Consider the following 17143-nt stretch of genomic DNA (forward strand, 5'->3'; position numbering starts at 1 on the left):
ATTGCATCAGTTTAATGAGCACAGGAAGGACATCGGTGTAGGATTGAAACCAAAGAACAATTGTACAAGAAAAGAAAGCTTTTTCATAAAATAATAATAATAATAATAATAACAATCTCAAAAATCAGTTGTAGAAGTTGCATATTTATACCAAAAACACTAACCAATATATAATCCATATCTCAGGATAATCTGGGCATAAGATGAAGAATAGTGTGGTTACCATTTGAAAGTAGGGAAGTGTATTCCAGATATGATTTAGGTACCTTCTAGTTGCAAGACAGGAATTGAAATCTTTGAATGATAAATCTTTTATCTACATCAATTATGATATTCTAACCTTTCTAGTTTCTACCCAAAAAAAATTATGATATTCTAACATATTAATACATTATGATGTCAATATATTATACTACTCGAGGAAAAACAAAAAATAAAAGCACTTGGATAATGATGACAAAGCTATGATCATTTTAGCCCCAGAAGATAGAACCATCATAACTGTACCCTTTTAAGTGTTTTGAACCTCTACAGCCCAAAAGCCAGAGAGCCGCCCATAGGTTTGTATGTTCAATGGGATGATCTCTAGCAAAACTATCATCAATGTCTCAAACTTTACTGTTTTCTGACACTTGATTTTCCTGAGATTTTTTTGAATCTGAAAAAGCATCAATCCCTTGTGAAAGATGCCAATTATGATATCGAAAACTGCATAAATAAAGTGACTCAATTTGATGTATCATCACCAGTTCACAACCAAAGGATCTTAAAAGGAACCACATAAAAGATCTGAAAAGAAGAAGAATCAAGTATACATGTCAGAGTTGAGAGACTCTCATTATCAACTCCATTGCTTTCAAGGTAGCCGAATCATACAAAAGCTTCTACAAGGAAAAAGAAATGCCACTCAAAATTTAAAGTAAATGCAGGAATTACCTGCAATCCCCAGTCCTCTTCATCATTGTTTCACAAAGGAAATGAATAAGTATTTTTATTATATTGCTAACCAAATCACTATGAAAGTTCCCACCCAACCTAAAGAAGAAATGAGGAAGACACTAGAAGATGATTTAAAACACAGAAAATGATCAAACAGAGAAAATGAAGAAGAAGGATCAGAAAACACCCAAGCAGACAGTCATTTCCTATTTCTTGTTTACTAGTCAAAATCTCTCAATGTTTTGATATATTCTAAAATGGGATTTGTGTCTAAGGTCTGGTTTTCTAACCTTATAATCAAAGAGAAGACAAGCAATTGCCTTTCCTTTTCTTACTTTTGCAAACATAATATTGTAATATTTCTTTTTACAAAGGAGAAGAAAGCCACAGCCGCTATTTTTCTCTTTTTTCTTATGGGGGGCAGTGAGAGAGTTGAGATTAGTTGAGAGGGGATACTTCCTTTGGCTTTCAATTGAAGCTTCTGGATCCGATGTTCCCTTTGTCTTCTTTGTCTCTCTCTTTGGATGGTGACCCTGAAAGCCATACCCACGTTTTTAATTATTTAATATTCTCTTACCCCAAAAATTTCTTCTTCAAGAGTGTTCTTTCATCTCAAAATCTTCTTCTGTAAGTAGGCTGCAAACAAAGAGAATACTAGAAAAAACTACAAGCAAAATTAAAAAAGAAAGGAAAAAAAAAAACTACTTTACTGAACATATCAACCAACCAACCAACCATCCAAGAACTACTTCTCCTTTCCTATTTAAACAGTTCTCTCTCTCTCTCTCTTTCTACCTGTGACTGCAAATGTCTGAAAGCTTCTCCCTCCCTTCAACAATCTCGTCAAAGAAATCATCAAGCTGCCCAGTGATGCTTTCAACTCCAGATCTCAAATCCCCAAAACACCCTTCCAAGTTCTCCACCCTTTCTCTTAGTCCTACATGAGATTCACACTCTGAAAGTCCTCCCTGTGTACCCATCCTCTCCAGTTCTGCTCTCACCTCATCCATGGCTACCTTGGCCCTTCTGAACTCGTATAGAAGGACCCCAGGACGCCCATCAATCCGACTGATCTCAGCTGCGACTCTCTGCTGGAGCCTTGACATGGAGACCATGAAAGGTGATCCAAAGAATAAGCTCCCTTCGTATCCTGCTCTTCTGAAACTCGAATCTGGCCAACAATACACTAATCCGCAGAGTAAGATCATTAGAAGAAGTGAGCTCACGTTCCTCATTGCATAAAGAACACCACGAAACCCATTAAATCCATTGAGTCTGGATTCAACCGAGACGTTCTCATCGAACTTGAGGGACAGGTGCTGGATTCTGTTTTCCATTAAAGCTCTGTTCTCCTCTTCCAAACCCACAACTTCTCTGCGACATCCAGAGATTGCCCTGACAACCTATACCATCAAAAATAAACAAGAGAAACCAAATTCATTGATCTTGATCAGAAAATAAATAAAGAAAGAAAGCAGGGGATTCTGATTTTGGGTTCTCTTGTTTTAAGATTAAGGACCTGACGATATAACTGTGGGTTCAGATTGTGATGGGCATCGAGGGTCGAAGCAATCTCAGCTCCTGCAGAATAGTAATTCTCCATGCCTGAGATTCCTGACTTGAGGACATGGCTGGCCTCCCAAAGCCTTGAGCTTTCGTCCATGTACTCATCCAACCATTTCTCTCCCACAGGTAGATGCAGCTTTTGAACCAAAATGGTTAATTGGGTATGGAAAGATCGAAGTAAGGAAAGAACCCTTTGAAGGAATTGAATTGACATGAAGTTGTCCGAGAGAAAAGAGCGCTCGAGATCATCAATCCCACGCGTGAGAAACGAATAGAAGCCATTGACAGAGGTGGATGAAGGATCCATCATAAGAAAGTAAAGAAGAGGAATAAGGTATAGCAAAGAGAAAAAAAATTGACAAAGACGAGATATTTAAATGGAAAGAACAAAGGTGAAGCAGAACAAGAAGAGAAGGGACGAGAGGAAAAGAATATCAATCAGGGAATGAATTAAAAGCTCTGGTTTCCATGAAGAAAAAAGGGATGGTTGGGAGCAATGATGGGTGTTTCCTACAGAGGGGAAAGGATGATTGGGAATCTGCCATTTTCATTGTTTAATGGGCAGAAAGAAGAAAAATCAAATTAAGAACCAAGTGCAAAAAAAGGAAAACAAAAACGCAATAGTGACACAATTTTCATGGCTTCTCATCAAATATCTTCTCTTTCTTTCTTCCCTATCAAACCCTGTTTTCTCTTTCTGTGTTTCTTTCCTCTTAAACCCCTCCAAAGATGTCTATAGCAATAGAGGAAAGGGAAAAGAGAAAGGAGAAGCATACACAAGAGATTGAAGATGTATATAGCAATAGAGGAAAGGGAAAAGAGAAAGGAGAAGCATACACAAGAGATTGAGATGGGTAGCTGGGTGGTAGTGAGCACTGTACTATCTCGTTCCACATTCTTTGCTTCTGTGCATATGGATGTGTAACTGTAAATGTAATGTTATGGATTTTTTTTTTTTTTTTTTTGGGGGGGGGGGGGGGGGGGGGGGTAAATTAAGTTTGACTGTGTTGACTGAGATTCTGGTTCTTATTCTTCCATTATTCCATATTCCTATCTAATATGGATTTGACAGTTTCATCCTTTGATGAAGTGCTCCGTCCTCACAACCAAAAAAAAAAAAAAAAAATGTTCCGTCCTCTTTTTCTTCCTCGAGCAACTGACTTGCTCCTTTGTTTTCCTCTCTTTGTATTAGATTATTTTACTTTGATTTTTCAAAAGACAGAAGGAAGGAATGATGAGGCTCCTTGTATTGAGATCTATATCTTCTTACAATGCACAAAATTCGTCTTTTTATGGTTTCCCCAAAACATTCTATTTTGATTTATTATTCTTTTTCCCTAATGGAACACATGATGCTCCCTACAATCCTTACAGTGCACAAAACCCACTAAGTCAATGATCCTTGGCACTCAATTAGTGGGGTCATCTCTTGGATGGATCATGTTCTTGGTCCACAAATCAAAATGGTCTGATCTAGAAAGTAAAAACTTGGGTTATCTCAAGAGAATCATAATTAAAAAGACTCCATACATTGAAAGGTTCATATGGGTCTTCTCTGATCTTTGGGTTTACTTGTTTTAATAATTAGATCTAAGCAGTGGATGTCTATGGTTACATTTACATAATATGGAGCACTATCCATGACAGATGACACTAATTGTGAACACCACCCAGTTCCTTTCTCGATTTCAAATCTTGTGAGTGGCAGTGTTGATTTCCAGTGTTTCTTTTTTTCTTTCTTTTCTTTTTTTCCTTTTTCTTTTTTGGGGGTTAGATTTCCAGTGTTTCTTGCTGGATGAGAAGTGGGGAAAAGAGAGGGGAAGAGGGAGGGTGTTAAAGTATCTTATCCCTAAAATTATATTTTTATCTTCCTGTGTTCTGTTGAGTGCTCGTGGGTTTTTGAAGAATGGGACACTCAAGAGTATGTTCGTCTTCTGGGATCTCATGGGGAAGGAACCAAAGACTTCTATTTATTATTTATTCCTCAATGTGCCTTTCGTTTGGGTACACCATTGATGTCTCTTCCAATCAAAATAGTGGTAGTTTTTGGTGCAATGGTTGGTTGACCACTTACAGCATAAGGTCAAGATATCGAAATACCCTTTCATCAAAAATTGCAGAGGAGGGAATTATGCTTACCCTACACCCTGCTTGTGCAGAAGCATTACATTTTGGCCAACTTCAAAAGAAAAATACTCAAAAGTTATGACAATTGAGATCCAGTGTTAAAGACTGACCTCAACCTCTTCTTTTTCAAGTAAATTAAACTCAACTATGATTTCAGATGCATTCCATGATGAAGCCAATGCAATAGCAGATTTTCTGATAATTTTAGTGGCAGAGGATCAACTGTGTGCTCCTATTCAATATGTCCGACTCTCATGATGCAGTATATAATCCTAGATTTAGAATCTCTGACTAGGATAAAATCATAAAACAATGGTTATTGACACAATGGAAAATCTTTATCCTTTTCCATTTTATTTAATATAACTAAACTTTTATCGAAAAAATTGTCCTCCATAAAATTATACCTTCTTATTTCACAGCTCTTGACCCAACAACTGAATGACATTGTTGCTTAAACAGAACTCATAGGCTTTTGGTAGAACAGAATCCATAGGCTTGCTTTAATAGGAAACATTTGTCATCAAAAATGAAAAGGAGCTGCTGGAAAGGAAATAAAAATTGATCAAAAAGGGAAAAATATATCTAGTCAGCTCGGGAAAGTCATGATCTTGAATCTTGATAGCGAAAATCTTGACAAATTTTTCTTATCATGTTCTCCCTCCTTTTTCTTCCCGGTAAGAATTTGCTTATTATACTAATTCAATTAAATTGAGTTCTAGCTTACTTCTGGTGGGCCACTAATTGTCACTTCATTCTAAGCTAGATTTTCAATGAAGTTTAAGTAACTTATTTATTTGTTTGTCAAAGTGCAATTGGATTGAGTTGCTGTCTCTGGCGTTTCATGCTGTTCAGTTGAGACTGGAGGTAATACCTAGAAGCTAGAAAGCAATCAGCAACTCTGTTCAAAATTTGAAGCATACTAACTTGATAGGTTGTGGGCCAGAATTAATTGTCTCATCAGAGGATCATCTTTTCCATTCAAAACTCTTCTGCTACCCCACCAGTGACCTATGATTGATTGATTTTATTTTCTTCTAGTTCTGATGATTAAGATTGAGATCCAACTGGGCTGGCCTGTAAGGGGTTTGGGATTAAGGATGTTCACCAGCCAGAAAAAGAAAGAAAAAAATACTAGTATTTGGCTTTGGTTGAACAAAATTCAAGGGAAAGAATACCATCAAAAGGGTTGTTCATCTGGGTTGAGTCTCCCAGATGGTATATGTAATAATCCTCCACTTTAAATATTATATATAAAATCATCTGTTCCTAAAAGAAGAATACCAGAAGGGTGAAAATCTGATGCTATATATGTGAGAAGAAAGGACCAATAATTATTCTGGGTGATCACTTTGTTTGTTTGGTGTAGAAGCATTACCTTGCTTGGACCATGAATCAGTAGTGCTGCTGAGGAGGTTTGTTTTATATTCAACTGTGAAAATCATTTTGGATTCCCACTACCATAGCCCCGTACCTTCTCTAGCTCCACTTTGAAAAGGAAAATGACTCTCTAGGGGATGTAGGGCTTCCACTTTTGCTGGATAAACGAAGTGATCACTGAATATATTGGTACTTAGCTTCTCAATTGAGCATTCAACCTTCTGATAGAACTTTAGTTTCTAGCAAGGTTGTGAGGACTCTGATTAAGTTTTTGAAGCTTCTATCCTATTAAGCTGAAAACCTTACCATGGCAATATATTTGCTTTGCAAATGGTAAGTAGAAGAACTCCATTGTGCACTACAAATCTGAAGAGGATGAATTCTGTCACTAACACAATTAAATTGATTCCTAGAGAGTACAAGAATAACTACACACAAATTTTCCACAACCAAAATACCCAAAAACAGAGTTCCCACTAACCAGAACATCAGTGTTTCATGAACAAAAAAGCACCACTGGTAGATAAATTAATGACGGATGATTCATGGGAAGAACCCAAATACTGTATCAAGTGAAAAAAAAAAACTTCAAAAATCAGTTTAACCTGATCAAGTGGATGCGTGGCACGAGTTTATCCCGTCTTTGCAGTCTCTTGTCAGGTCATTGAAGGTCTCAATCTGTGTTTTGCCCCTCAAGAACACCTCAGTATCAACTGATACTCTCATATAACCATCAAATTCAACAGGAACTCCATTATTAAGTTTTGTGGTCTCTGCATACCAGTCGCTCGTCTTATTCCAAAGATCCTTATAATCATCAAGGAAATGAATCGAATACTTGTCCTTCAATGGGTTGAAAAATGAAGTATTAGGCTCATTGGTAGCAATAAAAACATGCCTCCCTTCTGGGATCTTGTCCTTTAGAGATGAAATAAGGGCTTCAGGTGAAGTATCAGCATCTAAATGTGGCCAGAGATCCTTATTCTTTGCCTTGTCACCTCTCACAACATGAACAGAATCAAAATCCCAATCCAATCTTGAGGCAATCTCAAAAGCTATAGCCATTAACCTTCTGGATTTCCAGACGAGGTTCCATGGACGCTGGATCACAGATTCTGTCTGTCCTTCACAAACTCTGTGCCAGTAATTATCTGGCTCAACGTTTCCAAATTTTCTCATGATCACAGTATCCTTCATCTTGGAAAGCTTCATGGGTGTGACCCTAAAATCCTCCACAAGTAGAAGACGCAAACCATCTTTGTTATGCCATTTGCCCCAATCTAACCAGAATTGATTCAGGTCCAGTACAGACGTAGCCTCTTTCAAATGCTCAAAATCAAAGTAAAACCTGAAATCCTTCCCTTCCTCATCCTTATGAGATGAAGTGTGAATCGAATTCAAACAGACTGTTGTGTCCATAACCATTGTTCGATTCAAATACTGAGCTTCACCTAAAGCACACAAAAAGCCCCAGAGGTAATGGCTCATGGGTTTGCATCTGTCTCCACCACCACTGTAAATCAAGTACTTACCACGAGTAAAAGAACTCTCAGATTCAACCACAGGAAGTGTATCATTGATTTCTTCTCCAACAACGGGCAGAGAAGAACGGATATCTGAAGCATTCTTTGGACTCTTCTCGAATCCATCTTTCTTATTGGTCCTCCTCTTCTTGGCATTAACGCCAGAATGGTAATCTCCAATTCCAATCACAGTGTAATCGCAGTTTGCAGACCTGGAAATCACATACCTACGGTAATCCTTGTAAAATGCAACAGTTTTTCCATTGTTGGGTCTAAATCTCCATGCCATATCACAAGTAGTCTCGTTTGATCCACGGACAGGTTTACTGAAACGATAGAAATGGAGATCCTTGAAATGTTCTATGGATGCTTTCATGAGGAGATTAAAGATATTCTTATCTTTACAATCAACTGGTTTATTCATGTCAAGACCCTCACAATCAGAATCAGCAACATGTGGGTTTTCGGCAGCTACAGGGACATCAGTGATGTTGATGAAAGTATCAAATGCAGTTTGATTAGAAGACATGAAATCTTCACCAGTCTTGACGACTGTTTCATCGGACTGGAAAGTGGCATTGGAGACAGATTCGAGGAAGTTGTCGATTTTGGTGGATGAATGTAACAGAGGATCCTCAGGTTGATATGTAGCAGCAATGATGGTGAATACTATGACCCCAAAAACAAAAACACTAAAGCAGAGGTTTCCAACAAGAGCAAGAACATTTTGTCCCCAGTTTTCTGCCCTGAAATTCCAGGATCTGGATAGTAATGAACTACCCATCATCATTTACTTAAAGCTAAACTAATTGTAGAAATCTGAAAGGAATTGTGGTCAAGAGAAAAGGGTCAACCCAGCCTGAGAGGATGAAAAATGGGAACAAAACAAATTCTGAATAGAATCAATGTAGCAGTAGTAATTCATGAACAGAAACAGATTTTTACAAGGAGAAAAAAGGAATTTGATATCAGAAAAATGGTCTTCACTCTTCAGAAGCTGAAAATAGGACTAGGAAGATCCATAATGAAACTAGAAGCAAAGAGAGAATCAATTAATCAAAGAAAGCAAAAACACAAACCTTAAATGAACAGATAGATCAATAGAGTCTGTTTTAGAGTTGACCATCCCCATCGCCTGCGCAAGCAGTTTTGCGTTGCTGGTTTGTAAGAAAATGGAAGATTCTAAACACAAGAATTTTCTGGTAAGTAAGATCGCGTGATTGATTGATAGAACAGAAGAAGAAGATTAAAAGTAATTAGTGTTTCCTTCGAATCAAAGAAAGAAACGTGCGGTCGCATGTCGCATGTCGCATCTCTCACTCTGGGATTCCACAGTCAACAGACCACCGAGGACGGTGCCCAACTTCGGAATCGCCGATTCGAGATTGAATTTACAGTGTCAACGATGGGGCGGGATAAATCCAAAAACAAGATTTTTATTTTTTATTTTTTTTTTTTTTTTCTTTTGAGAGTTGGCGAGTTGATATTAAGAGGGGCAATATTACTAATATATATATTGCCCGATGGGTGTTAATCCAAAACCTCCCCATAGGAAGTTAGGTTGTTAACCGCTTGACTATCCTACCATTGGCAAACACAAGATTTTTAATTGAGAATTTTCAACACCTTCCTTATTAGTCTTTAATATTAATAATCTTTTGACTCTAAAGATTTTCATATGTACAAAAGAAGAGATATTACATATATCATCACAGACGAATCATGACTTCTTTGTTAAAAGATATTAGTAATTATGGACTTAATAATCTTAGTATGGACATTCCAAGACTATGTCAAATTGATAGTTGTTTTTTTACCAAGACAATGCGATTAAAATATCGAACTGTCTTAGTTGAATTTGCTAAAAAAGTATAGTATTGTACAAATTTAAGAAATAATTTATAAGTGTGCCAATTATCTTGGGTGTTCTAAAAAATTTTATTCATTCTAAACACAAAGGAAAATGTCATGATGTGATTATTATTTATTGATTTTGAAAAGAAAAGAAAGGAAAGTGGCCGCACGATCTGGGAGAAAGCAACGGCCATTCCCATGCCATCGTTTGCGTTTTTTAAAAACAAATGTAGGTGTATGGTAGAAGTGATGAATCAAAAAAAAATCAAAGCGTTCACAAAACGAAAAACTTAAGGAATAGAAGCTATTTGTTAAAACTGTTAATTGATTTGGTTTAGTAGTATAAGTAAGGAATAAAAGTTCGGCAAAATTTGTCTATTCGCTCTTTAATGAACGGGCGAATTTTGTCAAGATTTCGTCAACCTAAAGACGAGATTTTGCTGACATAGAAACACAGAAGGAGTTGATGGGTGTTTTGAGGAAGATGATAAGATTAATAGCCTAGATTGAAGAATGTGAATCGCTAAGCTTCTAAAGTACATAAGTATTTAATAGGATAGTGAACCATTAAATATTTGCGTGAACAATGGATGATAAAGCTCTCTTATTTGTTCTTTTTTCTTTTTATTTTTCGAGATTGATTTAACAACCTTTGCTTGAGTGATACTTTGAGACTGCATAGATGAAGACAGAAACCCTAGCAAAAGATGCATCAATTAGGCATAGCGTTTACCCTTGCTTATATTTTGTGCCGGTACCAAGTAGTGAACCGCAGCTGAGACCCCAACAGTGCAATGGTAGATGGAAGCGATGGCAAAGCAATGGGGCAAGTTTGGAATCAAGTGAGCCATGTCTAAGAAGATTCCATCTAATCTTGCATGCGAGACATGGCTGAGACAAGACTTTTTAAATGGAAATGGAAATAGAAATTGGTTAGGTTTTCTATCATTTTTCATGTACGTATGGTCAAATGTCAATATCGTCACTCTTCGAACGAAAGAAAGAGATATCAAGCGACTGGGTCAAGATTTATGTGAAGCTTCGACAAATATTGTCATTTTTTCTACGAAATTCGCCGAAACTTCCTTCTATGAATAGAAAAACTCTTAAATATCTTTTTCTTTTAAATCTAAAGTTTATTTTAACTTTACGTGCACACTCTCGAGGGAGCATTTATATAATAATATGGGAAACTTTGATCTCAAGGAGATTCAAACTCTGACCTCCTCCAAACAAGCATTGATCTTGCAAATTTTAAAATAATTTTATTTATCTATGCAATGAAAGTGTCAAATAAATTGGTTTTTTTTTTTTTTTTTGACCACACACGTGTTGACGCTGGCGTCCCCACCATCCAGTTTGTTTTTCTCGTTGCAGATCAATCAAGGAAAAAAATAAAAATAAAAAAACTGAAACCCTCGAAAAATGCTTGTAAATCACGCCCGGTGGGACTCGAACCCACAATCGCCTGATTAGAAGTCAGACGCCTTATCCATTAGGCCACGGGCGCTGTTGTTGGATATTACTATTAAGACATAATTACTATTCTTTACATCGCCTGATCATGCTGGGCCCACCATCTTAACTGAAATTTTTATCTTCAATATGATATTTTCTTGCAATCATATCTTAGCACAATCAGTTTAGCCTAAAGGTGTCAATTCAATGCGAAGTTGGTATTTATATGGTATCTTTATAATATTAAATAGATATGTCATTTCATTTTTTTTTTTTTTTTTGAAGGATGAAAAAAAAAAATCATTAATCAAAGGAGAAAGGGGGATCAAATACAAGAATGAGAGCTAAGCTCAACCATGTCAAACAGCTTTAACCAAAGTAACATTGAAATTAAAAAATACATTAAAACTCAGGCCAAAAGGCCATGACAAACACCAAGAAAGAAACTAGTGTTTTTTATTTTTCTTCTTCTTCTTTGAACAATAGAGCTCTACAATGAAATCTTTGTCAAGATTGAGACAACGTCTAGTGGACCGACTATTTCACCTGTGATCCTAGAGGGAGGCAAGGGGGTTTTAGAGGACCACGAGTCCTTAAGCTTAGAGTTGCAAGCCCAAGATGCCCATACCTTAAAAATTTAATATGAAACAATTTTGGTATTCTGTGTGGTATGATTCATTTATATTATTTACTCCATACTATTATTGTGCAAATTTTTTTTTCTTCTGTTTTTGTCATACTCATAGAATTTATGGAACTGAAACAATTTTCATGTTGGGTGGTATGATTCATTTATATCATTTTGTCCATATTAATTATTATCGTACAATTTATGAAATGATACAACTACGTTATACCAATCTCATATCCTATTCCTTTACTATATTATAACAAACATAATTTCGATTTTGATAAAAGGTACATAGTATGAATTGACACCCTTACGCTATCTAGATGATCAAGCAACACTATTTTCCCCCAAAAAATTCCTACTTTTTCTTCCCAATTCTAGGTGATCGACTCAATGAAAAAAATAGAAATAGAAAGAAGCTCTAACTTATATCAGGTGAATATATCATAATGAAATGGCATGTTCTCCCAAAGCTTCCTTTGTTGATTATAAACTAGAGGACCTTGTTCAGTTATCAACCACTGGCATTCTGAGCTGCATCTGCATGAATCCCTGTGATGCGAGTAAGCCTCGAAGTTATAGCGGATCCTTTCTTCATCCCACGCCGTTTCGCAATAGAAAAGAGTTGTTCTTAGTACATTCACTCCAAACTTCCACTGAATTTCTTCACCATATTGCAAAGTATGCTCCCCAATATCATCATCTCTGGATTGGCAATGTATGGATATGCTTTTCTCATCTTTTACCCTATTTCTGATGCGAATAGTGATTTTTGCTCCAACAGTGTTGACCCCAACAAACAACAAAATGTAGAAGAAAAAGAAAAGGGTACTACTATTGGAGAAAATCCTCATACTTGTTGCAATTATCAAATTCTGCTAGTGATCTTGTTAATCTCTTCTTTGCTTTTCAAAGTAGTAAATTTATTTACATTCTTATATACAATTGCATGATTTGCCTCCCTGAGTAACCAAACAAAGATTGTGAACCAATGGCAATGCCTTCCTTTCCGTTCTCTTTCGTTGTAAGCCCAAATATTTAGATAGCTTCAAAGGTCATGACTACTTAGCTACTTTTTTTTTATTTAGTTTTGTTTGTGTTATGTGACCAATATTAATTATTAGATTTTTTTTTTTTTTGGGGGTGGGGGATAAAGTTCTTGGATTAATTTCTTTACTACCCATAATAAAGCTTCACTATATACTAATTTCTTTTTTTTAGATAGAACTTCACTGTATACTATACCACGTGATAAAGATGTAGAAACATCATACATACAACAACACTAGGCATCGTGAAGCCTGCATAGATATGATGGTCATCAGGACCTAGACTTTACCATGCATAGTGAAGCATAACATTTTACTAGGCATTGTGAAATATACAATTCTCCATAAGGCCTTCTTGGATTTCATTTATCATGTTTTGTGAAATTTAATATATACCTCATTATAAGGGTGAGCTGGGATTTTCCCCAAAAAAAATTTGGCTTTTCAGTGATAAAGATAATTTGCTAAGAAAGACTATCAAGAGATGAACATCCTTTAAATTAGAAGGCTGAAAATGCATGACTAACTTAACATAAAACAAGTTTATTGTTTTGAAATATTTTTTTCTACAACTTCTCTCGAGGCATCTTAATTTTGTTAAATTAAAAAATGTGACAGATTTTGAGCAGCTAAGATGCCGATCTCGAGAGTGTAATTTGAGATGACTTTAAGGACATGAACATGATATGAACCTATAGATGCAGGGGATCAGATCCTATACTGTTTCCTAAAGCATGATCCTAGCTACCACGGTGGATACGTTGTGTGTGTATGTGTTTCTTCTTTTTCCTTTTCTTTTCTGGGGGGTGGTCTCCGGCAGATTTGGGATTTTATACATATTTTGTATAGGACTATTACATATACCACGAGAAAGAAACGAACCTGACCTCAAAAAGGATTTGTCATTAACTCTTTGGTGGCTAAGCTTTCCCTACATGATATTCTAAACCCATTGGGCATCAATCCATATGGAACCACACTGGAAAGGAAAAAAGAAGCAAATTCATGGTTCCATCACACCACACCGAAAGCAAATGAGGAAAGAACACAGGAGTTGCTTTTTCTCATATAATAGAATTGCTTCTCCCCCTCTCCTAATCAAAGAATCTTTCACCACCTCATATGTATACCATGAGCGATCATAGCCTCACCTCTCTAATATTAATCCCCAAAACATATCCAAATAAATTTCTAGCTTAGCTTCAATTCGATCGTTTACATATATCCTTGATCACCCCATCCACAATGCCCTTAGCAGTACACAATGATGATGATGCAACCCACAAAGTTCTAATCGAAGGCAGCAACAACAATGACTACTACAATGACTACACCAACCCAGAAGAAGTTGACGATGATGAAGATGATCATGTCGATGACACTTCCTCTTTGCTCTATGTGATCAACACAATCCTAAGCGGCACAGCTCGCCTCAACGTTCTATTGCCCACTGCAACAATCCTCTCATTCACCATCTTTGCTCCTCTCCTGACCAACGATGGCAAATGTGATAACCTTAACCGCTGGCTCATGGCTGTCTTCCTTGGTCTATCAGCAGCTTCATGTGTGTTCTTCACATTTACAGATAGCTTTCGAACAGCTTCTGGGAGATTATACTATGGGATTGCCACATTTAATGGGATATGGACGTTTACAACTCATGGAGGTAACAAAATCCGGAAAAGACCATGTAGACCAGGTGATTATAAGCTAAGATGGACCGATCTCTTCCACGCATCTCTTTCTTTGATTGCGTTTTTAACGTTTGCAGGTTCCCATTATGACGTGGTGCTGTGTTATTATCCTTCTGTACCAAGGAAGGTCACCAACACAGTTCCTCTTGTAGTTGGGTTTGTTATAAGTGTTCTATTTGTGGTGTTTCCTTCTAAGAGAAGAGGTATTGGGTATCCTTTCTTGCTTAGGAGGGATGGTTTCTACTTCAGGAGCTAGTTTTTTTTTTTTTTTTTAAAGGATGAAATTCACCATTAATTAAACATTCTGAAAAAAGATAATAATGTTCTATTACAATCATCCGTTAGATTAGTTGATATATAAGCTAACTGTTCAAAATAAGTTGGAGCATAAAATTTGGGATTTTGTCATAGTTGACTTCTTTTATTGTGTTGGCAAGCTTCATTAGTATCTGTAATTACCTAAGAAGTCATGTTCCTTTTGACGGTCAAGGTAGAAGGTCTGATAACTGTTGAAAGCTAGTCCATATTTCTTCTATCTCTATTCCGTCGTTGATTGCTTTTTTCATCTTTATTTGTAACCCAAAAAGAGTTGCTTCCAACAATGCCTCTGTTCTTTGTCTTCCAAAAAGGAACTAGTTAAAAGAGATTTTACTTCTTACACGTTAAGAGTTTAATAAATAAAGATGGAAATGCACGTTTAGGGTTTTGTCAAAGGACACTTGGGTCATCTACATATAGATCGACGTCTTTTATTCAAATACCCGTTGCTCACATGGTATCATATGTTCAAGAAAATAATTTAGGGATTGCACATGGATTTGCACATGATCTGCAAGTCAACCATTAGTAATTATTGGAATTATTTTTTTTTTTTTCTGACCATATGTGCACATAGCATCATTCAAACAATAGATAACAATGCCATTGGATAAAAGGGCTATGGATGCTACCCTAGAAGATTCATTAAAGTCAATGCAATTAGATCTCATCAGTTAAATAATCAAAACCTAAAAATCTAATGTTGTTGAAGGGTTAAGTAGTTTAGAACCAATTGTTTACGAATTTTGAAAGAAACGCGTAAATTTCTGACAATGTCTAGAAATAATGTATAATTTCTATTTTATTGAACATCTCCCTTCCTACCCTAAAACCCACCCTAGTCTTGAGGAAGGTTCTAGACTAGATTATTCTAACCCTAACTTAAAACTTTGGATTGAATGAGGATCTTGAAAAAGACATGACATGTTGCATCCCTACTTCCATTCTCTCCCTCCTCTTTCAAAATTATTGCACAAGAAATTCAATAACCCTGCCCTTGACTATGTCAAAGGTGTTTTTTTAACTACCATTGAAAAACAAACAAGTAATTGCAAAAGCAAAGAAACAAATCACATCGGGAAATCATATAGAACAAAACATTGACAGACAGGAAAACTTCCAACTTTGAAATGTTCATTTCTTTTCTAGAAAACATAAAAATCCTACCTCTGTTGATGGATCTGTTCATCAGAACGGATACAAGAACGTGTTTCCAATCAGGAAACTCTGTACCACAAATTTAATCAAACTCTCTGACATGGAAGATGGGGTTTTGGATTTATTAGGTTATTCTGTTAGGTAGATTTCTGTTTCACGAAAACCAGAATGATTTGGTCGGCTAAGGCATGCCACTTGGCATTTGGTAGTTGGCTGTCAACACGTTTTCGGAGGAAGTCTCAAGTCTCAACCAAGAAAAATAAATTATTCAAGTCTTAATGGTTTAAGGAAGTAGCGTGGATATTTCCTTCCCCAAGGATTAAATTTTTTCCATCTGAACTGATCTTCACCGGTTTGCACTGGTTTGCACTATTCAATTACTTCACGCAATAGAAAATCTAAAATGAGTTCACATCTCCCATTTCTTATTTAATTAGCAATTGGGTTTTCAGATTTACTTGAGAACATCTCAAATGTCATATCCTTAAAGCCCCAAGTCTTCATTACCAAACTGTAATCTGCCCAACAATCTACAGTATCTCTTCGAGTTCTGAAGCAGAAATCATTCCCAACCATCACAATCTTTCTTTCTTTCTTTCTTTCTGAATTTTCCTCTTCAGGATGGAGGCTGAAATGTCGCTCAGGAGTAGAACCAGAAGAACAGATCCAGCCAGTTCATCTGATGATGAAAAGGAACCTCTGGTTCCAAGTGGGGAATCCTCTTCATCAAAACGAGCTATCTCTGCAACTCTAGCAAGCGCTGCAAATTTGGCAAACCTCCTCCCAACAGGAACTCTTATGGCCTTTCAAATCCTTATCCCAGTCTTTACCAACAACGGCACCTGCGATTCTGTGACACGCACTCTGACATTGCTACTCTTGATAATACTTTCTGTGTCTTGCTTCCTTGTATGCTTCACAGACAGCTTCAGCTCAGGTGGGCAAGTTTATCACGGCATCGCCACCACAAAGGGTATGTGGCTCTTCGACTACACGGCAACCACAGGTGCAGCTCTTCCTGATCTCAGCAAATATAAGCTCAGGTTTATAGACTTTGTCCATGGGACGATAACGGTCTTGGTGTTCTGTTCCGTCGCCTTACGAGACAGAAATGTGGTGAGTTGCTTCTACCCCAAGCCAGAACATGAAACCCAGGAAGTTCTGGACATAGTACCTGTTGGGCTGGGACTCATTTGCAGCTTGCTGTTCATGGTTTTCCCTACCACCCGACATGGTATAGGGTACTCTGTTACTCCTGGGAACTGATTGGAAGCTTTTTCCCTGCATAGATCAGTATAGGGTTTGTTGTAGAATTCAGAAACAGCATTTCTTGTTCCTGAACTGTAATTTTGTTATTCTTTGCTAATAATACAGACATGTCTCTCTCTCCCCTGTGTTTGAGATTCCACTTTAGATTTGTCAAAGGAATTTAATGGCACAGTAAGG

At 36.8% G+C, this 17143-nt stretch overlaps 4 protein-coding genes and 1 non-coding gene across 5 annotated transcripts; 2 read left to right on the forward strand and 3 right to left on the reverse strand.

Moving 5' to 3' along the window:
- Positions 1-211: 211 nt before the first annotated feature.
- Positions 212-3384, reverse strand: LOC149016734 (uncharacterized). The gene is made up of 2 exons (XM_089154814.1): positions 2459-3384; positions 212-2342 (listed from the first exon to the last, which is right to left on the reverse strand). Exons 1-2 carry the CDS (start codon positions 2813-2815, stop codon positions 1731-1733), a joined length of 969 nt encoding a protein of 322 aa, XP_089010940.1. The 5' UTR covers positions 2816-3384; the 3' UTR covers positions 212-1730.
- A 1741-nt stretch (positions 3385-5125) lies between these two features.
- LOC149016735 (uncharacterized) lies at positions 5126-8924 on the reverse strand. The gene has a single exon (XM_089154819.1). The coding sequence runs from the start codon at positions 8323-8325 to the stop codon at positions 6622-6624; it is 1704 nt and encodes a 567-aa protein (XP_089010945.1). The 5' UTR covers positions 8326-8924; the 3' UTR covers positions 5126-6621.
- Positions 8925-10826: 1902 nt separating this feature from the next.
- On the reverse strand, positions 10827-10899 carry TRNAR-UCU (transfer RNA arginine (anticodon UCU)). Its single transcript has one exon. It is a non-coding gene; the product is annotated as a tRNA-Arg (tRNA).
- A 2763-nt stretch (positions 10900-13662) lies between these two features.
- LOC149016737 (protein DMP7-like) lies at positions 13663-14477 on the forward strand. Its single transcript, XM_089157205.1, has one exon. It carries the CDS (start codon positions 13773-13775, stop codon positions 14475-14477), a length of 705 nt encoding a protein of 234 aa, XP_089013331.1. The 5' UTR covers positions 13663-13772.
- Positions 14478-16060: 1583 nt separating this feature from the next.
- LOC149016738 (protein DMP3-like) lies at positions 16061-17087 on the forward strand. Its single transcript, XM_089154820.1, has one exon. It carries the CDS (start codon positions 16319-16321, stop codon positions 16961-16963), a length of 645 nt encoding a protein of 214 aa, XP_089010946.1. The 5' UTR covers positions 16061-16318; the 3' UTR covers positions 16964-17087.
- Positions 17088-17143: the final 56 nt, after the last annotated feature.

This window comes from Hakea prostrata, chromosome 5 (genome assembly GCF_041222555.1).
Source record: "Hakea prostrata isolate BN-2017 chromosome 5, UWA_Hpros_2, whole genome shotgun sequence".
NCBI classification, from domain to species: Eukaryota; Viridiplantae; Streptophyta; class Magnoliopsida; order Proteales; family Proteaceae; genus Hakea; species Hakea prostrata.